The 27,995-nt window shown below is 40.8% G+C and overlaps 1 protein-coding gene across 1 annotated transcript; it reads left to right on the top strand.

The window, feature by feature from the left end:
- Nucleotides 1-2: 2 nt before the first annotated feature.
- Nucleotides 3-27,993, top strand: KDSR (3-ketodihydrosphingosine reductase). Its single transcript, XM_064160862.1, has 10 exons — nt 3-267; nt 9,565-9,654; nt 10,812-10,868; nt 14,191-14,256; nt 14,416-14,511; nt 16,152-16,343; nt 18,255-18,338; nt 21,887-21,970; nt 24,142-24,243; nt 24,560-27,993. The coding sequence occupies exons 1-10, from the start codon at nt 160-162 to the stop codon at nt 24,677-24,679; spliced, it is 999 nt and encodes a 332-aa protein (XP_064016932.1). The 5' UTR covers nt 3-159; the 3' UTR covers nt 24,680-27,993.
- Nucleotides 27,994-27,995: the final 2 nt, after the last annotated feature.

Here is a 27,995-nt window from a genome sequence, read left to right as displayed (position 1 = left end):
CGCCGTTCCCCTCCCGCTAGGTGCCGCGGCGCAGGCGGGCGGTTGCCGTGCTCGGCGACCCCTTTCCGCAGCAGCCAGGAGCAGCAGGAGCCGCAGCCGCCTCCTGACAGGTTTCGCGCCTTTGCTTATCGCGACCCTTCCGCGAAGGCAGCCCGAGTCATGCTGCTCCTGGCAGTCGCCTTCATCGTGACCTTCGTCCTCCTTCTCTACATGGTGTCGCCGCTCATCAGCCCCAAGCCTCTCAAGCTGCCAGGCGCTCATGTCGTGGTGAGTGAAGCGCCCCGGGAGGGGAACGCGGGGCGAGAGGAAGGGGTCTCAGCCCTGCGCTGAGGCAGCGAGGCGGCCGGCGGGTGGCCGGCGGTCGGCCTTTGGCGTCTTCCCCGCGGCGCCGCGGGATGGGTGGGAGGGGGCTCCCGCGCGAACCGCCCTCAGCCGCTCTGTCCGCTGGGTCGCGGGGAAGGGAGGGAGGCAGGCGGCTGCCTCCGAGAGGGGCGCAGAGCTGTGGGAAAGAGTGTCTCGCTGGCAGCCAGCCAGGCAGCCGGAGGAGATGGTGGGATTTGGGGGCCCCGCAGGGAAGGCCTCGCTCCGTCAGGGGCGAGCGGAGTATGCTGGCGGTAGCTGCCTGAAGGATGGTGTTCTGCGCCACCCGGGTCTGGGCTGGCGGGAAGGGCCTGCTCTGGGGAGGTTCAGTGTTAGGGGTGCTCCTGGGTTGCAAGGAATCTTGGCTGCTCGCCGTAGCACCCCAAGCTACCAAAACATGGGAGCCACAAGTCCGAACGATAAGGAAATGACCTGTGCTGATGACTCCTGCTAACCGCTTGTCCGTCTCGGTTGGCTTAAGGCAATCTTCCGAGTCACCAGAAATGCAGACCATCTCCAGCCTTCATATTGACTTCTTAAGACGTTCCTTTTGTACTCTGGGGAGTTACCGCTTACCTTGAGTTTTGTTTTAGCATCTCCCAAGATATTTCAGTGGGGTGTGTGCTCACGAACAGAGGGCAAAGTCTGTTTGACATGGTCCTAAAAGACAAGTCGGATCTGAGAAATGGCATGACTAACACAAAAGAAGCAGTCAGGTGGTAGGCACCGGTTCCTCTTAGAGTACATAGGTTTGGATGTCTGTAACAAGAGTCTTTGACTGTAGTCAAGGTGGTAGAATGAAGTCTTTAGAAGAAAATACTGTTGAAGCAGTTCTTGAGTAGTACACCATTGGAAGTTGTATGAGTGTGTGTGTGGCTGGCTGGGGGGAAAGAACCAATACCAATCACAAAGTACCGGATTTGGATGTGTGAGAGCAAACGAGTCAAGCATTAGAAAGAAACAGTGACTTACAGTTATCTTTAAACTTTGCTCCAAATCTCTATGCTTCATGCAGAGTAGCTTTAGTTTACTGCTTGGTTAAATTTGCTTTTAAGGGGCACTTGTGTATTTATTACAGTGGAATTTTAGGGTGATCCAGAAGTTACACTTTCCAGGTGTCACTACATTTGCAGCTGAGGGTTTTTTCATTATTACCTCTAACTCTGTGTAGTGCCCTTTCTATTTTGTTTTGGATGTGTTATATTTGGAGGATGGAGCTGTCCCCAGAATAATTTAGACCTGTCCAAATTACAATAGTATTCCCAAGTTGCTTTATGCAGTAGGTGTTACTTGGATGCTGTAACTGGCTTTGCAGCATCATGTATTGTCTGAGGTGTGTTCAAGCTTACATTAAGGTTCTCTGGTTATGGCTCTTTCCACATAAGTAATGCTTCTAAGGAGGAAGTCTTCAATGCTGTATAAAAGCAAAGGGAAAGCAGACTTAAGGGCCTTCTGTGACTTGCAGAAATAGAAGAGCAAGAAATAAGAAGTTGATTTTGTTCCAAAATTGTGCTGGTTATATATATATATGTGTGTGTGTGCATGCATATATATATGTGTGTATGTATGTATGATTATATCAGAATTGCCAGGGAAGGGACCTCAAGGATTATCCAGTTCCAGCTCCCCTGCCATGGGCAAGGACACCTCACACTAGATCAGGTTGCTCAGAGCCCCATCCAGCCTGGCCTTAAAGACCTCCAGGCATGGGGCTTCCACCACCTCCCTGGGCAACCTGTGTCAGTGTCTCACCACGCTAGTGGTGAAGAACTTCTTCCTAACATCCAGTCTGAATCTACCCACTTCTAGTTTTGCTGCATTCTCCCTAAGTCTGTCACTACCTGACATCCTAAAAGGTCCCTCCCCAGCTTTAGTGTAGGTCCCCTTCAGATACTGGAAGGCCACAACAAGGAACTCCTCAGAACCTTCTCCCGACTGAACAGCGCTCAGCTCTCAGTCTGTCCTCGTAGGAGAGGGGCTCCAGCCCTCTGATCATCCTCGTGGTCCTTCTCTGGACACATTCCAGCACATCCAGATCTTTCTTGTAATAGGGGCTCCAGAAATGGATGCAGTCTTTGAGGTGGGATCTCACCAGAGTGGAGTAGAGTTCTGCCTCTTCTTTTTGCAGTTAAACACTTTAAGGGCTCCTGTGCTCATGGTTCTAATCAGAGTGATTCATTTAGAAACATTCACATGGAAAATTACGTGAATATTCTTGTTAGGGAAGTAATCTGTAAACACTCCCTATAACTACTGCCCCTAATTATAGCAGCAATTGAAAGTTAATTTGATATCAGTGGAAATCTCTAAACCAGTATGCCATAAGTCTTACAAAATTAAAGTACAGCTAGAGAAGTAACTTTGTTAATATACTGATGGAAGTAAAAAGCCATGGAGAATTTTAGCTTTCTATAAAATCAAAATCCACTTGCAAACAATATTATTGGCGTGACCACTGGCAGAATTTCTTGGTTTAATTCGACTTCAGTTCTGCTCTGAAAGTATTCATGTAAACTAATTAAATACAGAGCATTTGTTTCAGAGTTCACTGATTCTTAGGTTTGTAAATGCTGTTAATAATGCTGGACACTTGTACATTAGCATTTCAGCACAAGGAAAAATTCTGGATGATGGTGCTGTAACTCAGAACTGTTGGTCGGGGAGGGTTTCCACGTTGCATGTGTGAATTCTTACACTGTATACTGGGACTAAGTGTCCTCTGCCAAACCCTGGCTGAGGAGGGGGTCAAATGAGCCCCTCCCCCCCGCCAGCGTGGGGCAAACATCGTTGGGCATTCCCTGAGCAGGGTATGGAGCCTGAGGGGTGCTGAATCCCACGGTGCTGCGCTGGCTGCTCCGCAGATGCCAAACTCATTTGCCTTTCCCAAGCTGGATTCTGGAAGGGCTGGGATCAGGCATCAGAGAGTCAGTTCAAACTAACCCCCAGCTCAGCACCCCCAATCCATGCTCCACTCCCTTTCTATTTTGCCTTCCCCTCCCACCTCCACCCCTCATTCCGTGGTTTTTTTCAGCCATTTTCCCAGATAAAGACCAAATCCTGCCCGGGAACTCTCCCAGCGATCCCAGAAGGAGCCGACCACGAGCCCAGCAATAGGCAACGAAACCCCCACACATACTTCCCGGGAACGACTTTTTCCCTCAGGAACGAATCCCCTCCCCTCCAGGCAGAGGGAGCCTGCCCTGAACCCTAATTTGTTCTTTGCTAACTGAAATGACATGGGAGACTTAATGAAAATATTTAAGGACTGTAACGTTATTGAAGGGCTTCTTCGGAGTCTTCTCGCAGAAAAATACCAAAGTCTGGTTATGATTTGATTCAGATGAGACTGTGGATTAACAGTTGGTAATCTGTCAGCTTCCAGTTAAACCCAGTCTGGAAATAAAGGAAAAAAGACCTGCAAATTGCATATTTGGCTGTTTTAGCTCTCTCAAGTGGGCAAATGATTACCATTGCCCAGTAAATCTGCTTTTTTAAAAGATAAACTTGAATAAATTGTTTTTGTGAAGCAGAGACAGTCTTATTTACACATTCTTTCATGGGGCCTTTTGAAAGTACCATGCAAATATATCTGTTAATATTTCTGAAGTAAGGTCATTGGGCAACTTCAGAAGCTGTTACAAACCAGTTAGTGAAATTTCAACTTAGGTCAGTATTCTTTTCACTCTTAATCCTTCGTTAAAGGTACTTCCCTGCACTCTTAACAATTGTGGTTAATAGATGTTTGGATTATGGGAAAGTAACTGATTCCAGCTGCCGTTTGGGATAGAAACTTGAAGCAGTAAACTTGTTAACTTTTTCCCTCTGTCCTTTCCCAGAGGCATGTACGTAATGGAAGCACTCAGTGTTCTAGGCAAGGCATGCTCGCTGGAGGAGTCATCATCGGAGCCCCTTTTTTTCTTAGAAAAGAATAGGACAGTTGTTCAGAGTGAGAACCTGCAGCCCACATTAGGAATGGTCTAATCTCTTTTGGGTTTTTTTGTTTTTTTTTTCGTTTTTCCTCTCCCTTACCTGCTATGTATTTTGGTGACCTCAGTGAGCCCTATTAAATAAAATTACCCAATTAGCTCAAGCATCAAATTTAGCTTATTTGAAACAAAATGCTTTTTAGAAGTCTAATACTACTTGTATTGCTTCTAACACAACTAGGAAGGTGGTGGTCTTGCATCACAGAATGATAGGGGTTGGAAAGGACCTCCAGAGATCGTCTAGGGCAAACCCCCTGCCAAAGCAGGATGCGTTCCACTGTGACCTGAGCTAGATTGTATGGTCCTGCTCTGGCAGGGCGGTTTGACTCCATGATCTCTTTGGGTCCCTTCCAACCCCTCACATCCTGTGATCTCCTACAGCAGGCTGCACAGGAGCACATGCAGGTGGATTTTGAAAGTCTTCGGGGTAGTAAGAGCTGCTGCTGAACTTCTTTGTGCTTTGAAATCCGGAAAGCTTACTTCATGTATCTTTTATTTGTTGTAACTTTCTCCATGGCTCTAAGGCTACCTACTAACACACGGCACCTGCTTTGTGAGAATAGGCTATTATTTTTGTGTCTGGATGTAGTGGGAGAGAGGAAAATGAAAACAGGTTAAGGCAGTTATCACTGCTTTGTGTGCATTGTGCTCACTTGCATCACATTTAACTGTGCTGTTGGGGGGATGCTAACACCTGCCTTGCACACATTTTCTCTGCTTTTTTTTGCATTTCTCTACAAAGATGCTTTGCCTGATGGAACAGAATGCAGCAAAAACTGTAGATGTTAGGTTAAAAGCATCTTTCTGTAAATTTCAGGAGTGACGTTTAGAAACTCTTTGCTGAAAGACCAGTGCAAACCTTGCTCCTCTTTTTTCAGCCATAATCTGTCTAAAAGCAGGTTGAAATTTCAGTGGGAAAAAAAAGCCGACAGAGTTCTTAGTGGTATGAATGCAGCTTCTCAAAGCTTATGGACTAACAATGGAAGGTGCTGGAACATGTCCAGAGAAGGGCAACAAAGCTGGTGAGGGGCCTGGAGCACAGATCCTATGAGGAGAGGTTGAGGGAGCTGGGCCTGTTTAGCCTGGAGAAGAGGAGGCTCAGGGGTGATCTTATTACTGTCTACAACTACCTGAATGGACATTGTAGCCAGGTGGGGGGTGGCCTCTTCTCCCAGGTAATCAGCAATAGAACAAGGGGACACAGTCTCAAGTTGTGCCAGGGTAGGTATAGGCTGGATATTAGGAAGAAGTTCTTCACAGAGAGAGTGATTTCCCATTGGAATGGGCTGCCCAGGGAGGTGGTGGAGGCACCATCCCTGGGAGTCTTCAAGAAAAGCCTGGATGAGGCACTTAGTGCCATGGTCTAGTTGATTGGTTAGGGCTGGCTGCTAGGTTGGACTGGCTGATCTTGGAGGTCTCTTCCAACCTGGTTGATTCTATGATTCTATGATAAATGTCAAGATGTTCTTTGCTTTCAATGGTCCCATTCAGGTGGAAAAGGAGCCTTCATTTGCACATAGTTCAGGATGAGCATGCCAAATCCATATTTATGAGGGTCATCTCTAGTCTAGAAGTAGTTTTGCCACTTCTGTGTAGAGCCCGGCTTGACAACTGCAGTCAGCTTTAAGGGCAGCCAATCTTGGTGTCACAGCATTGTAGCTTGGTTTGGATGTGTCTAAATAGCTTGACAAGAGGTCATTTTGAATCTGATCAGGCATGCTAACTATTTAGAGCAGATCGGAGGCATGTTCTGTTTCGGTGGAACTAGGTGTTTTCTGTCAGAGCACTCTTTTAAAAGCATGAAGCCAGTTTGCATCCAGTGGTAAGTGAAGGTTAATAATCTCTGTTTGAGATACTGCAGCAATCAGGTCTTGATTTTGATCATTCCAGGTGACAGCTCTGTAATTTGCAGTTGCACTGTCTCATTAATTGAAGCAAATTCCCAATACCTTGAATTTGTACCTCAAGCCAACATTTCTATTTATCAAGGGGAAAATCCATACAAGCTGAACTCTGTTGCCAGGGATCATAGCTCAATAAGTTGGAGCTACACCTTATTTGGAATAGCTAATTTGGTCCTGTGTCCTTCTCAAACACAAAGAGCTCAATAGCAGTGTTCAAGGGCTGGTACTTTTACATTCTGACCATCTGAATTAATACTAGGATCTAATTGTTCCTTCCTCTCAAGAAATTAGTCTCTGTTTTGAGTTGCTGTGAGCAGTTTTTTATTTTTGCTAGCTCCTCCGAGGCTGGGTTGCAATGGAATCTGAAAACAGGATCAGTGACAATTCAAATGTCTGGGACTAATGAAGTGCAGTAGTACTGCAGAACCGTTGGCCACAAAAGTAACTGTAATAACGTCTTACTTAATGGAGTAAATGTGTGCTCTTCCTTTCATTCTGAGCACCTATGTCAGTGACTTCCCTACATAGTAGACTTCATAAATTTCCTGAGGCTGACTTCACTGCAGCACAAAGCGAAGTATTCACTAGTGTTAGGGTTTGGGTTTTTTTCCCCTGTTACATTAACATTTGTGGTGAATGTTCCTGAAAGACTGGACATTTACTCTGACTGTGGTAGCACACTGGAACAGGTTGCTCAGGCAGGTGGTGGAAGCCCCATCACTGAAGACATTCAAGGTCAGGCTTGATAGCGCTCTGAGCAACCTGATCTAGTTGGGGATGTCCCTGCTTACTGCCTGGGGGTTGGAGTAGCTGAGCTTTAGCGATCTCTTCTAACCCTCCTATGATTCTAAGTGCATATTAGTAACAACCTCGCTCATGCTAGTAACAACCTTCTGCCTAACTGCTAACATTCCCAGTTAATTGATACAGCCTTTTGTCACTGACCTTTCTGGCACAAGCCATGTTCAGTGTTGTTGGGTATGACTATGAGTAAAAACTTCCTTTTCCAGTTTCTTGCATGACTTCAGACTTTGTCTTTCTGAAATGAATGTTAGCATTGTTTGACAAGCCAGAGGCTTGCTGCCAGTACGTTCACCTTCAAAGAATTCCTCAAGCACTGGTGTAGTTAACCTGTTTATGATACTCAGCCGTTTGCAGATTTAGTAATCAGCTATCCGTGCTGTGCCAAAAACTGGAATTGGAGCAATCTTCCATGCACATCGATTAGTTCAACTGCTGATGTTACCTGATTGCTGTTAAAAAACCTGTAGAAGCAGCTCACAAGTGCTGTGGAACTGAAGTCTGCCTGAATGCATCAAAATGAGTATTCTTTTCAGAGACTGAAATCTCAAAAGCCATTTCTGCTGAAGTCCCAAATCCTTAGCACACAGACCCTTAGAAACTTGATTTAACTCTAGCCTTGAGCTCTGTGGTAAAGGGTTGGACTTGATCATCTGTGAGGTCTCTTCCAATCCTAATAATACTGTGATAACTTTTCAAGCAGTAGTCATTGCTTCAGAATACTGCAGACCCAAGTCTCACATCTCTAGAAAAGGGCATGCATCTTGGAGTCATCCTCAAAGGTTAATCCAGCGTGAAGCTAATCGTGCAGAGAGAATCAGTTAGAAGCTAACCTGAAGCAGCTATCTCTAATAACAGAGGAAGCCTGAAGAGCCGAAATTAGTCTTTGTGTCTGTTACACCCATTCTTGGCCCATTTGTGACTGCAGAATAAGCCGGCAGAAACTCATTGAGCACGTTGTAAGACCTTGTTTGCTGTGGTTATTGGACTTAGACCAGGCTATTCTCAAAGGTTAACATTGATAAAATACTTGTATGAAAGAAGTTTTAGTGACTCATGGGAGTGTACTTCTGACGTTACTGCCTCCAGGAGGGGAAAGAGCTTTAAGGATAGCACATCTGAAAACAAAACAGAGGTGCTGGCAGATGAGGAGACAACATAAAGCTTTTGATAGGTTTTGAAGTTGGAGACTTGGGATCTTTCTTTGCTTTTCCACTAATTAGCTCAATTCCTCGGTTCTTTTCCTCGGTTCCTCAGTATGTTTTCTCATACTTAAAATGGAGGTGATACCTTATTTTCTCTGAAGTCTTGTGAAAGCTTTTGGTACCAAAAAAAGGCAATTGCCAGAGCAATGAGAATCGTTTCCTTTGTTTTCAGTAATTGTTAGGAAATGGGTGGTTCAGAACTGGTTTCATCAGCAGAATTATTTTTACTATAACTGCTTTCAGGCATTTTGCTGCAGTATTTTCTTGACTGTAACCTTTTAATAGGCTGTTAAAAGAAAATTCCAGTAATTTGTATATATAGGGAAGATACAACGGTGTAAGGACCAAAGGCACATGCATACTGAGACTGGGCTTAAATGAGCAACATCTAAAGGCAGTGTCAGCCAGTCAGACCTTTTTATATTAGTCAAAAAGCAAGGTCAGCATACATGTCTGCATGTTCCACATGGAGATCTTAACTGGGTTTATTTTTGGGGGGGAAGGGTACTGAAAGCAGTGTTAAAGTGACTTTAACCTATATATTAGTATCATTTGACAGCATATTCTCATACGGTTTACAATGTAAGGTTGTAGTCATTGACCTGCATTTACCTGTAGATGAGCTGTTAATGTCCTGCTTGCATATAAAACTATTCAGTGCTACAGTTTAGAGGAAAAAGAAAATGTAATGGAAATTTAGATGCTGTAATCCCGATAAAACTGGAATTAACAGCACAGGCAGTCCAAGGTCCAGACTAGGGGATTGAGAAATACTGTACAGAGAGTCAGCTGTTGAATTAGTGGGCTTTTTAAAATGAAGGTATTTATGTTTGTGTGATGATATCTTCAGCAGGCAATCTCCAACCGTTTATCTCACAATTAATTTCTATTGGGACCGGGTATGAAGGGGCGATATGTATGCAATTGTGTTATTATGGCTAACATCAACAGTGATTTCTAACTCATCTTCTTGGGCTTTTGGAACTAACACAGAGAACTTGGTCAAGCATGTGAGAACGCCCACATGGGAGTGGGTCTAAGTGTCTGATGTGAGAAATGAGCAAAAAATGCTACTGAGATAAAACTGGGTTTGGAATAGAAATAAACACTCATCAGTCTGTGCAGTGTTAATTTTTCATTCACATTCAGTAACTAGACTTAACTTGAATGTAGCTTCTGTGTTTGTACCTCGTTTGGTAATATGCCAATCCCAGTGTGGTTTTATAATGTTTCATTTCCTTTGACTGTTGTCACACGGGAGAAGAGGTGAGCAGAATGTACTAACACTGCCATTTTCAAATAACTTAGGTAACTGGAGGCTCCAGTGGCATTGGAAAATGTATTGCTATTGAATGTTACAAGCAAGGTGCTTTCATAACGCTGATTGCAAGGGATGAGGTAAGTGTATGTGTATTTTTACTGGCTAAACGCTGTTCACAAAGTCTGTATGGGCATGGAGTGATTTTGGAATTTATCATTATTCACACTTTCTTCTCTGTGTATTTTAAGGGGATCCTAAGCATTTCAAATGAATGCCTTTGAGTAGCAGAGGTGGCTGCCTTTTTTAGGAGTGTGGCTGAACATGGAATTTGTGATTAGCTGGCCTTAAAATTCTTCCAGTGCCATGACTTCTGCTAATGGAATTCATTACTTCACTGTCCAGATCTGTGGCAGAGGACAAAAGCCTATATTCTTTACAGCTGTCGAATGTCCCTACAGTAACTGGCAGTTTGAGGCTTAAGGACAATTCTTAAAATTCCCAGATTATTTTACTTTTTAATCAGCATTATATCATATTATGCTTTTCACCAGTGAAAAACTGTTTATTAAGACAGCTTTGAAGGTAAAAGGATTGTTTGGTTTTTCAGTACCTAAAAGGTATTCAGAATTTGGTTGGAATTAATATGCTTTCAGAAAGGGCTATTTTATTTGTAGAGAAAACCCTAATTTTCAGGAAATAAAAACAACCTTTTTGGGGTGGGGTCTCAGTCTCACCTGTCTTTGCTATTTTACTTACACTTGAGAACACTGCATAACTTTGAACACAGGCAGAATTAACACAACTTTCCATGAAATAACACAAGTTTTCTTGAAAGAAGTATGGCAATTTGAATTTGCTGAATAGTAGTTTAATGTTTATGATCATTCTGTGACAGTGAGTGATTGTTCTTAGGAATAGTTAATGTGTTTTGGTTGTAATTTACATTTATGTAATATTAACTAGGGGAAAAAAGTTAATGCCTAGTCTTAAATGCTCATTTTAGTTGTGAGAAACAAAAGCATTAAACCTACAGAGATTGTTACTGGCATTAGAAGATGAAGTGAAAAGCAGATCAGCAAGTTCTGGTAGCTGGAGGGATTGAATGGTTTCATCATATCTGTAAAATGACAGTAGTAAAGTCTTACAACTAGTTGAAGATAACTTTTTTTTGGATTTTAGGCAATGTTGTTAAGCTTTGTTGAAATACTGAAGTCTCCTTGTGGTCTCTTCCAACCCTGACTGATTCTATGATTCTAAATTGCTCTCAGAACTGCTGTTCTTGTATCCATTTCAGAACAAGCTGTTGCAGACAAAGAAGGAAATAGAGAAGTATTGTGTTAATGACAAGCAGGTAAGAGCACTGCTAACAGTGGCTGTTGTGTGTTTTGTTTAAGCCAGTCACTACAACACAGTTGAGTAGTCCTGTCTTTGGTACAGAGCTGTTTGACAAAAATAAGTGAAGACTCACGATTTGAGTTAAAAAATACCAATTTACTTAGGATGTTCTGAACTCTGCTGCATTATATGTTGCCCAGCAAGTGCATTGGGCTGCTTTTCTTAGAGAAAAAGATTGATGTCTTCAGCTGTAGGTGTAGTGTGTTTTATTGGATAGCTGCAATTTACTCTCACTCAGTAATTCATTCTGATCTTCAGAATGGAGTGGAAGAGCCAAATTTATTTTCACATCTCTCAGGTTTTGCAATTCATAAATGCAACAGTTGTCTTGGGAAATAGGTTTAGATATTTGTTTCCAGGTTTAGTTCACTACACCAAACTTGGCTTCTTTTTCCTCCTGAAGTACTGTAGCAGATACACAAGTTAAATTTGTGAAGTTTTAGGACTACAGAACACTGAGGCTGCTTTGAACAGACACACCTGTGTATAAAGGCACTTTTTTAGAGCTTGCACAGATACTAGCATAAAATAGGTAAGCTTACAATGTTCAAATTACACAATTTTGATATGAAGGGGAGAGGAAAAACAGTGTTCAGGCTGTTGGCATTTTTGACATCTCCTTTCTTGTTCCAGAGCTTTTATTGCTTCCGTGATTACAAATACAAGCAATTTATTTATCTCTGAAAAGAGATCTGAATTGATAAGTTTGGTATTCTGTTGAAAAGAAGCAATGGAAAAAAAGCCCCAAGTATTTCCAGGCAATAATGTCAGTACTTGCTGATACAAAATTTTCTTAATAGCTCCATTTATAAGATGATTCTGTCTTCACTTCCTTACATTTTTGTCAAATGGCTCAAGGCAATTTATTTCCCCCCCCCCCCCCCCCCCCCCCCCCCCCCCCCCATGCATGCTGCCTTACTCAGATCAACTGTATTTGAAAAACTAAGCCATTTGAGGTGAGGAGAAACTGTTCTGCCCGTTTGAAATAGATACATGAACTTTTTCCCTAGCTGCTGTAGTAATTTCCCAGGCTTAGACTTAAAGTTAATCCCTTCTCAAACCCTGTGTCAGAATGTTCTTGTTAAAATCTATCCACAGAATCATTGAGGCTGGAAAAGACCTCTGAGATCAAGTCCAGCCTATAACCTAAAGCCACAACAAACTTGATAGATGCAGACTTTTAAAAATAGTATTACTTGATGCTCATAAGAGCTTCGCTTAAAACCACCAAAAACTGTCTTTGAGGTTGAGCTAGGTCCAGTGTGGACTGAGCAGGATTGCTTTTGCAGAAGCAGCTTTAGACTTGCAGTGTTGTAGGCTGGCTCTTGGTCACTTGGAAGCCTGTGTGATCTAAAGGCAAAGAGCAACTGGAAGAAGCAGGAGAGTCCAAGGCAGATCTCACACTGAAACAGCAGGTCAGATGCTGGGAAGTGAGGGTAGCTGAACCGGTGCTGAAAGAGCGTAGACAAAGTTATCTGAGATAAATTATGTGGAACAAAATCCTTGTCTGTAGAGGTTTGTCTGCAACACTTTTAAGTCCCTTTCCTAATAGATTATATTCCCAGTTACTTCACTGGGAGTCAGATGAATCTTTTGTTGCTAAAGCTGCTTTAATGATCCAGTACCAGAATGAAAGGTGAGGAACAGAGCTGGGCATATCAGACTGTTTCTGGAAGCATATTCTGTGTCTTAGTGCATGTTTTGGAGTGAAGGTAATCGGTATGTTGTAGCAGAAGAAGGTGTGATAGTAGCAGAAGAAAGTGTGATAGTAGCATCAAAGAGGTGAATTGTCTAATGTGATAGTAGTCAATAAAAGCTATGGTTCCTGAATGTGTTGTTCACACTATAACTAATGCAATCTGATATATTGACCAACTGCTTCAATTTTGATAGAGAGCTATGAGTTTCAACCTCGCTAACCTTGCCAAGGCCTCCAGATAGTAAAACAATGTAGATTTGTTCTTAAACTTACATAAAAGATAAATATTTTCAAAATGCAATAACTGCCCTTAGGGAGGGTGCGTGCAGACCTGCCAATAACTTGTGCCACAAGTTTGCTGTGATACCCAACTACCCACAGTGCTGGGAGGCAGGAATAGCCAACCTGCTGTACAGGATAGGCAAGCATATTCTGTTTATGCAGCTAGGAATTGTTGCAGTCTGACCAGAGGCAGAGCTGACAAATGACTGCTAATCACACTATGGTAGGACTTTTGGTGTGTATTCACGTGTCTCCTTGACAAGTGGTCATTATGATACAAACTGCTGATGACTTGGAGGTGAAATAAACTGAGTTGGTGAATGAATGACTGAAGTAAAAGAAGGGATGGAATACAGGAGTTACTCTTTTTATTGTCGTAAGAAGATTACTTTTCAAGAAGATGAGCTGCCCTGAAGCTTGGCTGTTTGCTCAGCTCAGAGGGCAGCTTCTTTGTTAGCACCTGGCTAATCTACCACAAAGCTTAGCCATGGTCGTCCTCTGATTGTGGTCATCCAGTCCTGCAGCCCTCCTCTCTCACCACACCAGTGCTTAGTTAATTTTTCCTAGCTCTTTCAAACCAAACCACATAATCTCTTGTTTCCAGACAAGAAGTAAACCTATATACATTACTTCACGTTTTAGATATTTATGACATTGTGCAAGCAGTCAGTTTCTCACATAATTTTTACCTTGGCCTTGCAGTGTCCCAGTTCCCATCCAAAAGTTAGGACATTTCTAACACTTGCTTTACAAATTTTTGGAGAAGGTTTTTTTTTTTTTTGCACTACCAATACCACAGTTTCAAAACAGCACTCTGTAACCAGTCCTTCCTGTGGTAAGGAAAAGTTTTCTCAAAGATAAGCCTAAACCACACAAATGGTTCAACTTCTCTTTAGCACTGCTGAAAGTTAAATGGAGCGCTGTGGAATTTTGTCTGCCCAAATTAAACTTCAGTAAAACCTACTCTGTGTAAAGCACTTAAGTTGTAGTGTGTCTTATTACAGTAAATGAGAGATGATACTTTGCCCAGGAGTAGCTGCTTTGATCTTGCTGAAGTGCTTGTTTGTTGTTTACATGATCTTTATGATACTAGAATATGTGAGAGGGAGAGGGGAGGTGCCTAAGACAGGCAGGAATTGCTTTCTTCAGTGTGGGAAAAGTGCAGACTGTCCTGTCAGAAAGACTTGTTTTTTCTGGAAGAGATAAGTCACTGGAGTTCTTTCCCTTTTGAAAAGTCTTGCAGTCACAGTTACTGGACTTACAGTGTTGTAAAGGTTCTTTCACTTTCCTCTTCCAGGTTGTGTTATGTATTTCTGTTGATGTATCTAAAGACTACGAACAGGTGGAGAATGTTCTAAAACAGGTGAGGAAGTAACTGATTCATTTGTGAATTTTAAGAAGCTTACCTGTATGTGATACATTTCCAATTAAACTATTTTTTACAATGGTACTGTGCTATATGAAAGGTTGTGGTTTTTTTTTACCTCCTAAACAACATCTTAACCTCTCTCACCTCTGCCAGGCTCAAGAGAAGCTGGGGCCAGTTGACATGCTTGTAAACTGTGCAGGAACATCAGTTACAGGAAAATTTGAGGACATTGAAGTGAACTCTTTTGAAGTGAGTAAGCATAAGTTTTTAAATTTCTTATTTAACCATTTTAGCAATTAGATAGCATTCCTGTGTATTTGCTGACTTTGTATGAATAGTTACACACAGAATCACAGGATGTGACCTCAGAGACTGTCTAGTCAAACCCTCTTGCTAGAGCAGGACCACTGTGAGCAGGTCACAAAGGAACACTTGATTTGCTGACCAAATTAGAATACCTTCAAATTTGTGAGTCCTGCCTCTAATTTCTCAACTATTAGTCCACTCATGGGTCAGAACTGTGAGTTGCCTCTCTGGAACAGAGAGTCCTCAAGATAGCAAAAAGGTGTGGCATGTGTTCTGCAGTTTAATGCACTGGTAAAGGTAATGAATGTGTCATAGTCAGATGGGGTTTTTTTTCTGCTGAAGAATTTTTCTGACTTGTTTAAGAAAAATACAGCTGTTGCCAGTGCACAAATTGTTTGCAGCTTGAAACTGATGATTAAGAGGCCCCCAGGAAGGCAAAGCCTCTGTTATTTGGTTATTTTATGCACAGAGCCCTCAGCCTCATAGTCATCTACAAACAATATTAAATCATCTGAAAATACTCAATAAGCATCCTACTGTAATAAATTTGAATCATCCATTCTATTGCTTGTATAGTCTGACAGTTTTGATTTAGGTCTTCTAGAGAGGGAAATTCAAGATTTCTCCTTATCCTGCCCAAGATTAAGCTCTCTACTCTGCCCTAGTGAGACCACACTTGGAATACTGTGTGCAATGTTGGCCTCTCCAGTTCAGCAGAGACAGGGACCTGCTGGAGAGAGTCCAGTGGAGAGCCATGAGGGTAACTGAGGGATTTGAGCATGTCCCCTATGAAGTGAGAGTCAGAGCCCTGGAGCTGTTGAGTCTGGAGAAGAGAAGATGGAGAGAGGAGCTGAGCAATGTCTACAAATATCTGAGGGGTGGGTGTCAAGTGGATGGGGCCAATCTCTTTTTGGCGGTCTGCAGCAATAAGCTGGACCATAGAAGGTTTCAGCTCAACATGAGGAGAAGCTTCTTTACAGTGAAGGTGACAGAGCCCTAGAACAGGTTGCCCAAAGAAGTTGTGGAGTCTCCTTCTCGGGAGACTTTCAAAACCTGCCTGGATGTGTTCCTGTGCAAACTACCCTAGGGGATCCTGCCTTAGCAGAGGGGTCAGACTCAATCTCTAGAGGTCCCTTTCAACCTCTAAGGTTCTGTGATCTCTGAAATGCCAAAATAAATATATATATATATATATATATATATATATAAAAAAATTTCCTGTTTCAGACAAGTCTTTAAACTTTGGTTTTGGTATGTTTGCATACATCATGTGTAAATGGATTGCTGCTTGAACGTTGTTTACCTTAGATTTTCCCTCACATACTCTTTTTCCTTTGAAGGCCATATAGGTAGCACTATTAGCCTTTTTCCTAGTTTCTATTAGCACATGCAGGTGGAGTGGATCTCTTTCAGCTTGAAGTGAGGTTTTTAGCTACTAAACAGTTTATAAAACTGTGGCATAGAAAACAGTTGTTTCTTTTGCCAGCTGCAAGTTTAGTGAACCTGACTGAAATAGAGGATTTTGGATAATACCAAACAGCTGACTGTGGGATTCAAATATCACATTCATCTCATTTGTACAGAGATTAATGGCAGTCAACTACCTGGGCAGTGTTTACCCAAGCCGAGCAGTGATCGCTACCATGAAGGAACGCAGAATGGGGAGGATTGTGTTTGTGTCGTCTCAGGCTGGGCAGTTAGGCCTCTTTGGTTATACAGCTTATTCTCCAACAAAGTTTGCCCTTCGAGGGTTGGCTGAAGCCCTGCAAATGGAGGTATGTATGCAGTAAGTGAAGCATCTTTGATGGTAAACAGAAGTACTTATTTTATCTAGCAGCACAACACATTTTCATTTAAATAGTTGTCTCCTTGTCTTGTGCAGCACTGCTGCTATGCTTGGCCCCCTCTTTGGCAGCAGGTACAATCCCATTGCTCTGCATGATGCTGCAGAAACTAAGCTATTTCAGCTGCATAGCAGGAAATAGATTCCTAGACCACAATTAAAAAAAATACTTATTTTTGAAAGGCCTTGGATTTTTTGAGTAAAAAGCCTTTGAATTTCAAGGCTGTAAGAGCAAAATGGTATTGAAGATCCCATAGATGCATGAGGGGTGGGACAGCGATTGCTCACGAGGCCGTGGTGAGTGGTGTGTGAACCATTTGAAACAGTAAAGGTTGCAAGGTGTAGAATTTGAGGATTGCCCACAGAAATTGTGTGGACAGTGGTTCACCCTTCTAAATTTTTGTATATGTGAGCTTTTTTATAGTGCCATGGTCTAATTTTATGCTGAAGTCCAGACTGAAACCCGAACAAGTGTTATTTTCATTATTCAGTGGAATGAGGTTGGCAAGAACATTGTAGTAAGACAGGTAAAATTGATTTGGAAATTGCTTCCCTCTTTTTTTTTTTTCCTATGGAGAATGTGTATTTAAGTTAACTGTTTGTATAGTGTCTGTGTTTGGTTCTAGACTCTTGCATAGTCCCTGTCCTGTTCAATATAGTTGCACACTTAGATGGGGAAGAGGGGGCAAACTGCCGAAGAGAACAGTGACACTGCACTGTCTTCTTTCTTAGACTGGTGACAAATACTTTTTTGTGAAGATTGAATTATTCAGAACTAAACCCAGGGTGTTTAAGGTCTTGTGATGTGTTACTGCAATGTTTTCAGTATAGAATGTTCAATAGTATACATACAGATTCTTAGTGCTTTATGCTTTGCATTGTTGTCACCCTCTGAATATTTTCCTTAAAAGATTCTTTATTTGTATTGAAGTACAGATTTGCATTGTATTAGTTTCTCAGTAGTGCAGTAAGTGATGTAGAATCATAGAATCAACCGGGTTGGAAGAGGCCTCCAAGATCATCCAGTCCAACCTAGCAACCAGCCCTAGCCAGTCAACTAGACCATGGCACTAAGTGCCTCATCCAGGCTTTTCTTCAACACCTCCAGGGACAGTGACTCCACCACTTCTCTGGGCAGCCCATTCCAATGGCAAATCACTCTCTCTATGATTCTATGTAATTCTATGACAGACACTTAACTAAATGTAGTCCTTGTCATGAGACCTTCCATTTTTCCTCAGTTTTCTACTTCCTTCTCCTTAGACTTTGATTTCATGGAAGTTTATACCAGGGGTTGAAAATTCTTGTGTGACTGAAGTATATCTCTTAAAGATAACAAATTTGCATTACACGTTTTGAGTGGGTTTCCCTCATACTTGTCCAGCAGTGAAAATATTTTGATACAAGTACCAGTAATGAGTGTGCTACCAAGCCTCAGTGAAAGCCATTTTTTGCCTTGTGTTCATGAATGCTGGGCATTAGTGTTTGGTAATGATTTAAATCTGAATTTTGAAATTAATAAAATTATAGGGCTAAAATACTTTCATGTTCCTCCTAAATGTCTTTAAAAAACACTTAATCAAATTATTTATACCCAATGCAAAGGTTTTAGGTATTTTTATGAAACAAACCAACACAAGGTGGTTAAAAATGTTTGCTGTTCTGCTTTCTCAGTGGACCAAGCTCCGAGGTTTGGAAGTGCTGGGTATGAGGGTGATTTAACACTAGAAGCAATGTAATTTGTGCTGGCTGTATTTCTTCTGTGCAAGATAGATGAATGAAGTTGTGAGGGCTATCTAAAGGCTGTCACTATTAAGGTAACATTTCCTTTTGTAAAATACAGGTAAAACCTTATAATATCTACATAACGGTGGCTTATCCTCCAGATACTGACACACCTGGCTTTGCAGAAGAAAGTAAAACAAAGGTAAATCATCCTTCAGGAATGCTGTAATGTCTTTAAAGCTTCACTTTTTCAGTAAGCAATGCACTGCAGATTTCATTCACTTCCGTAGCACTTTTGAAGTCAGTGCATGTTAAGATTTTTAAGTATCTTTAAACACATCAGTTTAACTACTCAGAGCTTAAATAGCTTGTAGAAAAATGTGCTAGTCTGAATCTAGCTAGAATGTTTTGGTGAGAAGGATTAGATCACAGACTGTGACAGAGAAACAGTGGTGAAGTCTACTTCACTCACAGGCTTATTGAGATGTATAAGAACAAGAGTATAAACATAGATAAGGCAGTTTGAGTGCTGCCTGAGCTCTGGGCTGCATTTTTCTCTCTAACCTCACCCTCCATCTCTCTGATAATCCACTTGCTTTCTAACCCCCCTGGCTGACCCTCCACTCTTCCCTGAGGCACAAGGCAACGTCTGGTGTAAGGTAGGGGAGTGGGAGAAGGTGGAAAGGCATTTGGGAGCCCTTCCTGGGGACTCAGGTTTCTGGGAGGGGAGTTGTGTTTCTGTATTACCTTTTACCTTGATTATTTCTGTGTATAACTGTATATACTGTAAATATCTGCTTGTATATTGAGCTAAGCTCTAAATATAAGCTTCATTCATATTTCCAGAGCCAGCTGAGTCTAGTCCAGGTGATTTCCAAAGTGGGGGGGGGGAGGGCAGGTAACACCCAAACCACCACAAATAATTTATTACTCTGGCTTTAAGTGGAAGAACTACTTACCTTTACTGTCTGAAACACTGCAGAATCTTTCTCTGTGTAAATCAAAACATGGTGGACTGCTAAGCTGTGAAACCACTATTTATTTTGATAGCAAAGCTCAATGAGCTAAAAATAACATTCCTATTTTGCATCTTTAATAACAGGCAATTGTTCTGATCAATGTGGCAAATCAAAACAAACCTCAGTTCCTTCAGTGAAGTTTGCAAACCGTCCCTGCTGAATGAATATATGTAATGACACACTTGAATAGTGGCTCTTGCCTAGTATTAAAGTAGGAAGGAAACTCTTTCCTTGTGTTTGTAAGGTAAACAACAGTCTTGTGTTTCAGAAGGTTGTGTCAGCAGTAGACCCTTTTTTTCATTTGGCTTACCTTAAAAGTGAAAGTTTTGACCTCAAAGCTTTAGTCATCTCTCATCATTTGGCATGTCCCTGCACATGAAGTATAATTCCAAAGACTACATTCAGGGCCCCTGCTAAGACTGAAGTATCAGCTATCTTATTTTTTCATTTGTGTAGTGTGAACTTGAAAATTGATAGCCAGAGAGATCAGATCAGCCTTTTCAAGGTGCTCCATCTTCTGTCATAGGAAATTTGGGTTGAATTTGTATTTTGTCCCTCACCCATTGTATAGGCGTCAGTAGGGGTTACATAACACAATTTTTTAATTTCATATTTTCTTGCTATAGCTGTTGTGTATTAGATGTACACTTGCAGAGTAAGACATGTGCAGATAACCTCTGTAGCTCTGGCTTTTTTTTTTTTTCTGCTTCATAGTAGCCTATTTCAGGGGAATAAAGTCACCAGCAAAATGCACTGTTCTTCTAAGATTACTCTTTCAAAGATATTCCCTGAGTTTTATTTGCCAAAAAGGGGTTGTTTTTAAGCAGAGACTTCGGCTATGTCTTAACATATATGAAGTGTCATGATAGTTAGGTCATGCACCTTAAATCTCTGTAATACTGCACTGCTTTGACAGGTCAGATATTTACTATTGTTGCAATTGTTTAATACTACTTAGTGTAAAAATATCTGTCTCTAATTTGCACCTCTTTAATACTGTGCTATTTTGCTTTGTAATTGAATGTAAGAAAAGAAAATGTCAGAATGTGATAAACTAGGATACAGCTTTCCTGTGTTTAGTAATTAAGTTTTTGTTGTTTGGGGGCTGTGTGGGGTTTTGGTTTATTTGTTTGGGGGTTTTGTTTGGTTTGATTGCTTTGGGATTTTTAGGCAACTGCTTTAGAAGTGAGAATCGTGCTCTGGCTGGCTAGCCAGATGAAGTGTTTAATGATTGTTTTGTGCTTGCCTTTTTTTCAGCATGCTATTAACTTTATCCTGTTCCTTCTGAACAGCTGCTATTTTTGTCCCCAAAGTTACAGTATTTAATTACTGTTGACATCCCTACATCTCTTTCAGATTTGGTTGACACTGTCCAGCAAGCTCAAAAGTACATAGGGGTTATGAGATGGAGATCTGATGACATAAGCCATATGACTGTAGGAAAGCATGTAAAAGGTGTTTGTATGTCATTTCTGCTGGCAAAGGCACTGATTTCCCCCCTGTCTCCCCTTACACACAGACTGAAAAGAAAAGTTTTCAGTGAACCTGGGATTCCTAATCCTGCATATATTTGGAAACAGACCTGTTTCTGTAAAACTTAATTTCTATAGCACTCTGGATTGGTAATGAGAAACTCGTGGTTGCTCAGATCTTTTCTACGAGCGCTTTTTAATATCAGTAACCTTAAACTAGTCCTGGTATTTGGCTAGGCTTGAATGATTTCTGGGTTTGTGTTGGTTTCTTTCCTTCTGTCTTCATTAAATGTAACTGAATTAGTCATTACATCACGTCAACTTGTGACCAAGTACTCTTTTCTACCTACTTTAGCACTGTTTTTTCTTCATCAACAGAACCATCTCTCTTCACCCATTGAGCATTTGAATAGCTTCCTGTGCAGTTAGCTCCCTCATTGGTTTATTTGTTAAAAGGACAGGAATAAGGAGCCTGCTTCTAAGTACTTCAAAGCATATTTTAGCTGTTTATTTTTGAACAGACCAGACTTGTTCAAGAACTTTTCTTTTTTGTGAAAGTTGAGGTTGCTAATATAACTGCCCTTAATCACAGAATTGTCAGGGTTGGAAGGAACCCCGGGGATCATCTAGTTCCAACCCTCCTGCCAATGGGCAGAGACACTTTCCACTAGATCAGGTTGCCCAGAGTCCCATCCAGCCTGGCCTTAAAAACATCCAGGGATGGGGCTTTCACCACCTCCCTGATGGTTTCTTCCAGTGAGGTAGAGTGGCATATAGGCTCTAAAGCATGAAGAAATAAAATGCAGTGATAGATTTGGTGGATATTAGTGTGTGGAGTTTGAGATGGTTTTGTTTGGTTTGTTTTCTAGGATCTTAAAACATTTTAGGCCTAACTTAATTTTTTATACAAAAACTCATAAATTAGCAAGGGTGTTGAGGAGATGTAGTGTAAACATTTTGTTAGCTATTAATTGAAAATAAAATACTTGGGGGGAAAAACACTTTCATATTTTATTAGTACTGTAGGGGGGGAAAAAAGTGCTGCTCAAGGGAAAGTTGGAATTTGCCTTCATAAAATCAGATTACTATTTAAGAAGGTGCTTTTATCTTTTAAGTGGGTGCTTTAGGTGACAGTGTGGTACCACTTGCTAACAGTGATGTCATCCATGACAAAAGACCCACACCCAAAAGTTGACCTTCATGTCTTTTCTCTCCTGTGTATATTATTAGTCAAACTTACACTGACTTTTTTACTAAAGCCCTTAGAGACGAAGCTGATTTCTGAAACCTCCTCTGTTTGCCAAGCAGAACAAGTCGCCAGAGTTATAGTCAGAGATGCCATAGTAAGTAAATTACCTTCTTTCACTTTGCTCTTCACTGGAAAGACGAGGATTGCGTTGGATGCTTGTTTAGGGCTGTAAGACAACAGCTAAGTGAAAAGCAAAATCAGTTTACATGAAACAGTGCTCTTTGGTTAGTATGAGCAGGAAATATTTTCTTCTTCTGCCACTGTGCCCACAAATGATTTTATGTGATCAGTTGGAACGAAAAAGTATCTGAAGCTGTACATTAGACAGAACCAAATGACACATCAGTATGATGCAATGTCTCAAAGGCAGATTGTGACTGACTTCAAAGCACTACACTCTTGACTTTTTGTGTATCAAATGCCATTTGTCTGACCTCAAAAGCTTGTTGGGCTATCTTATTTTTCCTAAAGATGAGTTCATATAAAAATGGTTTTACAATAAATGAAGGCAGTGTACCAGCCCTTTTGGCTTTCAGTGTCTTCAGTATGTGGTTTATGAGTGGTAGAGTGCTGCTTTTGGTGGTTAAAAGTGTATTTATTGCCTTTCTGAGGATTTCTTTAATGTTTTGTGCTATGGAATATTTGTATACTTAATAAAGCACCTCAGAATGGAAGCAGACATAAAACTCATAAGGCACAGGAGTTGAATCCTGAAATCCATTGTTATTTTGCAGTTGCTTATGCTCTGGACCCTTCACAACTGAACACCTTCTGTAAATCATGTTAAGTTTTTACAGAATCTTCACAAATGCAACACTTAAACACAAAATGGTGTCTGGTTTGCAGGTGATGAGATTTCAAAGCAAGTACTACCTCACATAGTATTCTGCCTTGGTGCTTAAGGAAAAGTAATCTCTACTTCTAAAGCATCTGGTATTTTGCACAATGTCAGGGGCTGGAAGGGACCTCAGAAGGTCACCCAGTCCAACCTCTTTACTACAGCAGGATCACCAATCACAGATCACACAGGCAGCTTTTGGATATCTCCAGAGAGGGAGACTCCACAACCCCCTCAGCAGCCTGTTCCAGGGTTCTGTCACCCTCACAGGGAAAAAAATCCTCCTCATGTTTCCATGCAAATTCATGTGTCTCAACTTCCACCTATTGCCCCTTGTCCTGTCATTGGGCATCACCAAGCAGAGCCTTGGCTCCATCCTCCTGGCACTCACCCTTTACATATTTTAAACATTCATGAGGTCAAATTTCTGTGCCTTGCATTCCAGCAGTTTGGATGGTACATTCATTCAGACATGGTCTTTATGCGCTGAAGCCATCACCTGAAAAACTCAAACAGAAATTAAAAGGTAGCTGTCTACTGTAGCAATTCACAGTCCTTGCAGGTGTGTTTTGGTGAAGAACCAAATCTCATAATTCTTTACTACTTCACACAGATCCACTCCTAACCCTGACTCAGGCGCACCACCTTCTCCTTTTCACTTCTGGGCTGCCATATATTTAGTACTGTGCTGTTTCAGAATGTCTGCTTTTCAGCATGAAGGCTGTTGGAAACAAATGGGAGGAAGTCTGGGAGTCAGAGCTATAAAGCTGCAGCTTTCCTCATGAATAGTCAGAAAACAACCATCCAAACATCATTTTCTTGCTGTCTGTACTCCCCTCTTCTACTTGCTGAATTGCTTATCATGCTCTATATCTAACAGTTCTGAGGAGGGCACATTACAAATCCTTGACATAGATGAAGAAAGACCTATTACCTAGCATTTGAAATACATCCCCCTGCCACATAGCAAACTAGTTTTTCCAAAAGCCAAGCACTATTTTATTCCACAGTTTTAGTATTGAGTGGTGATCTGGCAGAGTTCATATATAATTCTGTCTCTAAAATATATTTACAGGGACCTCAACATGATTTTTTTCCCATCAGTAAGCATGCTTCAAAAAGAAACTTAGAGCCTTCCTAGCTTCTAGAGAAATCTGCAGTAATTTAACACACATCTCTAAAGAGAGGTTAGCTTCCTTGTCTGTTTTATTTTTATAAGTGAATGCCTTTTGGAATGTTGCTGTTGAGCACAAAATAGTCTGGAGTGTTTTGATTCTTAATTGCATTCATTTTTTTTTACATAAAAGCATTTGTCAATGACATCAATCAGCTATATTCAGGGACATGAACTAAAACACATCATTTGCCACAACAGGGTAAAGGACTTCTTTTTATTTGTTCTGATTTGCTGTTTATCTTCCATCCAGCAAGGGAATTTTAACAGCTCTGTTGGATCAGATGGTTACATGCTATCAATACTGACAAGTGGAATGTCACCAGTCACTTCTATTACTGAAGGTCTTCAGCAGGTAAGATTTGAGGACTTGATAGTCACAATTTCTTACATTTTAAAATGCTTTAAAATGTAGGATATTACACAAACATTGATTGATTGAATTATTTTTTTCACCATATGGCTGTTAATAGCTGTGGAGACTTGGGTTTATTTTCAGTCCGAAGAAGCGAGTTGGTAAGATCACTGCTTTTACACTGTTAGGATGGTATTCATAAGTTTTTCATCTTGGGATAACACAGCTGCCTGGCACTTCTTTGATTTCACAAGTAAATAATAAGATGCAATCTGGGATCCTCAGTGGATTGAAGGATGTTTCTCTCTGTTTCCAGGTTGTTTGCATGGGCATTTTTCGCATCATTGGCCTATTTTACCTTGGAAGTTTTGACAGCATAGTTCGTCGCTGCATGATGCAAAGAGAAAAATCTGACAGCACAGATAAAACTGAGTAGTCTTTGCTTTGAGTTGAAAGAAGAATGTCCAACAATCCTGGACAGCGTGCTGCTTAAGTGTGGGACTCAGGTTTTTCTTCTGAAGGATTTAGAGTGGAAGTACTTGGTATACGCCAGAGACGGGTCCCCTAAAAAGCTATGAAAGAAAACAAAGGTACAACTCCAGAAAATGCCAAACTATGCAAAAGTGTGAATGAGGATTAGAGAGATTTTCTTCATGTGCATGTGTCATTTGAGTTGGAGAGAGTTTGGGGAACTTGTAAATGATGTGCAGAGTAGAATTTGAGATGAACTGCGTGCGGTAATTCTGGACAAATGCTTAAGTTTTCTCACTTTGGTGCTTATGGACAAACTAAGTACCATGACAGAGTGGGCTGAAGTTGACTGAAGACCCCTGAACAAGGTGGTACCTTTTGCTAATGTTTTGGGACCATTTTTAATTTAAGAGAGTTAACTTTTCCTTTGGCCAGTCTACAGATCCTTCTGTCAGTGACAGTTTGCTTGCCTCTACACAAGATGCAACTGTGGAAACCTTAAGGTGGCAGGTACATTTGTACCATCCAAGTTTTCTCAGGTTGGGAGTAATTAAAAAGTATGGTTTAATATTTGCATGCTTTCAAAAGGGAGATGAAGAACCCGTTCCCACAGAGAAAATGCTAGGAGAGACGATTGGGTCTGTAGCTCTTTTGGCCTTTGAAGTATGTTGTGAGGGAAGAAAACCCACAAACCAATACCAGGTATGTTGATCTTGACTTTCAGCATTTTAAGCCATTGAAATAATGTACAATTTTTACAGATACTTCTTCTTACCTGCCAGTTTTTGCTCTGGAAAGGAAAGTAGCTTCATGCTACTGTTAATGCACATTACTTTTCAAAGCTGCAAATGATGAGCCAAACCAGTAGTTGATGATAGAACCAATTCTAATTAAAATGCCAGGCTCTTCCAGTAGCAGGAATGTAGCTTTTTGAGGCAGAGGGGTCGGGAGGGAGAAGGGTGTGTGTCGGAATGGCATTCCACTCTTAATTTTACCACACAGTAAAGCTTTCACATGATAAATCACTTAAAATGCCCTCCCTCTATGCCCTACTTGTAATTTGTTTCATTTATACATTATACAAAACAAGGCTGCTCAATAACTGCTTCCCCGTGGTTGTTTCTAATAACTGTAACTTTACCACTGAAAAAGTGTGATGCATAACAATGATGTTTTAAGGGTGCACTATATATATATATGCTATGTAAAGGACCACTATAGCAAGTGCCTTGTGAGCTGCTTTTTGGTTTTGTTTTCTTTTTTTTTTTGTCAAAAGATGCATATTTTGTGTTTGTCAGCATTGCTGTGTTCTCAGTGTCATAGTTTCCACTTTGAGTCAGTACTCTGAATCTAAAAGTACTCATAAAACCAGGTACTTTACTTCCTTTAAAGTAGTATTTAAGAACAAAATGGTCAAAATTGATTGCTCTTGTTCTGATATTCTTTATACTATTTTAAGAAAAGAGATATTCAGTTAAACTGAGATTTAAAATAAGAGTTAACTGTAGAACCTTTGAAGTGTAATTTATTGAGTCCATTTATTTCCCCCTTCTGAAATCTGATCACTTTCCAAATTTTCTTCAGGTTGACTAATCTTGCTTTAATGCCTGGTTTACAAACATATTTTTGGAGGGAAGGTCACATTGGTGCACTCATTTTAAGTGGTTAGACTTGTGTTAGATTACAAATGCTGAGGCATTGTTGAATTCTTCACTAAGCCTGTGTTTTAAGACCTCCCTCCCGATTTTGTTTAGATCCATGAAGCTGTGCATGCCTATAATATAATACTGACTTTGAGAATAGAGCCTATTCCTGCATTTTTAAACAACTAGGCTTCAGTGCAGAGACCTCCAGTGTGCATATGCTTCCTGTGCTGCTTAATGTGAATGGCATACCAGACCATTTATCATACATCCACCGTCAACACGGTTATGCTTATTAAAGCAACAGGACAATGCCATTTGGACCCTATTACCTACATTTGTTCTTATTTTGGTGCCAATCAAATGCTCTTGGACCACTTGCAAAAGGTACCAAAATGGATGAGTCCAATGTGCTGTAGTTTGAAAGAAATGCTTCTGTAAATGGCTTGAGATCATCACAACCTCTCGAAGGTCAGGATTTAAAACCAGTGAGATGCTCTGGATACTTGAATTTTTGGATCTTCAACTTGAAATATTAAAGGGTTTGCATTCAGGAAATGATCTAGAAGGGTCTGAGCGCACAGAAGACACTGGCAGCTAAGCCTCTTGAAAATATTTCAAGTTGGACATCCTACATCACTAATAACTTTCTTGTCTGAAGAGTCCTCCAAATAGTGACTGATAAAATTCAGCACAAATGTATGTGAAGGAGGAGTAAGAATATCCCATGAAAGCTGTGGCCCTGATCAAGAGATACTTCAGTTCACACTTGGCTTTGCATAGTGTAAGTGGCTGTTTTGATAGTAACATTGTAGGTTGAAGCCCATAGTAATTGTGGAAATTGGAACAAAGCTTTTTAAAGGAGCAAGTAAAGAATAATCTTTTCAGCTGTTCTAGTTTCTGCTGTTGTAAATTAATGCAGATGACATTAACTGATGAACTTTTCAGCTGTTCTGTTGTCAAAACATGGAAGCTGTCAACTGCAGCAACCTTTGGTGTGCATTTTTTCTTGTTCACGTTCACTATTTACCAGTGTATTCATTTTAAGGTCCAATATTAAGTGAAGGAGATGCCTTGTAATTCTGTGGAAGAATGTTTAGCAGCCAAAAAAGCCAATTTTGCCAGTTTAAATGCTACATCAAAATGTTTCAGCAGAGTATTAGATCCGTGAACAACTTCACACAGGCTTTATTACTTTGTTGGATTGTCAGTAATTTAACCACTTGTGCCATATCAGTCGGTGTCTTGTCTCTTGTTTTCTTGGTCAATCTCTTAAGATTCATTTTGGGCTTTGATAAGTCTCTTTCCATCCTGTGTAATTTCTAATGACTGCTTTAAACACAGATTTATTGTAACTATATATAGTTTACTTCACCAAGGTGTTCATATGTGCAATTGAAATAGATTTAATATTTTACTAATAAGAAAGATAGAGGTAAATAAACTTTATTTGCTGTGAAAGGAAAAAACCCAACAAACAAAAACCAACAAACCAACCCTAGGCACTTTTGAATGGTAAAAAAATAGAGCATTATTTGTAAAAAGAAACTGCTTATTGCTTTGTCATTTTTTGTGCCAGAACTGTAAACTAGTTTTCATATTTTATATTTCTCAAAATAAATGGAGGATCAACAAAGT

Source organism: Pogoniulus pusillus, chromosome 21 (assembly GCF_015220805.1).
Source record: "Pogoniulus pusillus isolate bPogPus1 chromosome 21, bPogPus1.pri, whole genome shotgun sequence".
In the NCBI taxonomy this organism is placed as follows: Eukaryota; Metazoa; Chordata; class Aves; order Piciformes; family Lybiidae; genus Pogoniulus; species Pogoniulus pusillus.
The sequence above is the reverse complement of the archived record's forward strand: the minus strand, read 5'-3'. Positions and strand labels throughout refer to the sequence as shown.

Bases quoted from the DNA above. Each gene is read 5' to 3' on its own strand.
- KDSR (XM_064160862.1), top strand. From the start codon at position 160: ATGCTGCTCCTGGCAGTCGCCTTCATCGTGACCTTCGTCCTCCTTCTC. The intron at 16,344-18,254 runs GTATGTATGCAG...TGTAAAATACAG, and splicing joins CTGAAGCCCTGCAAATGGAG to GTAAAACCTTATAATATCTA. The intron at 18,339-21,886 runs GTAAATCATCCT...TTTTTACTAAAG, and splicing joins CAGAAGAAAGTAAAACAAAG to CCCTTAGAGACGAAGCTGAT.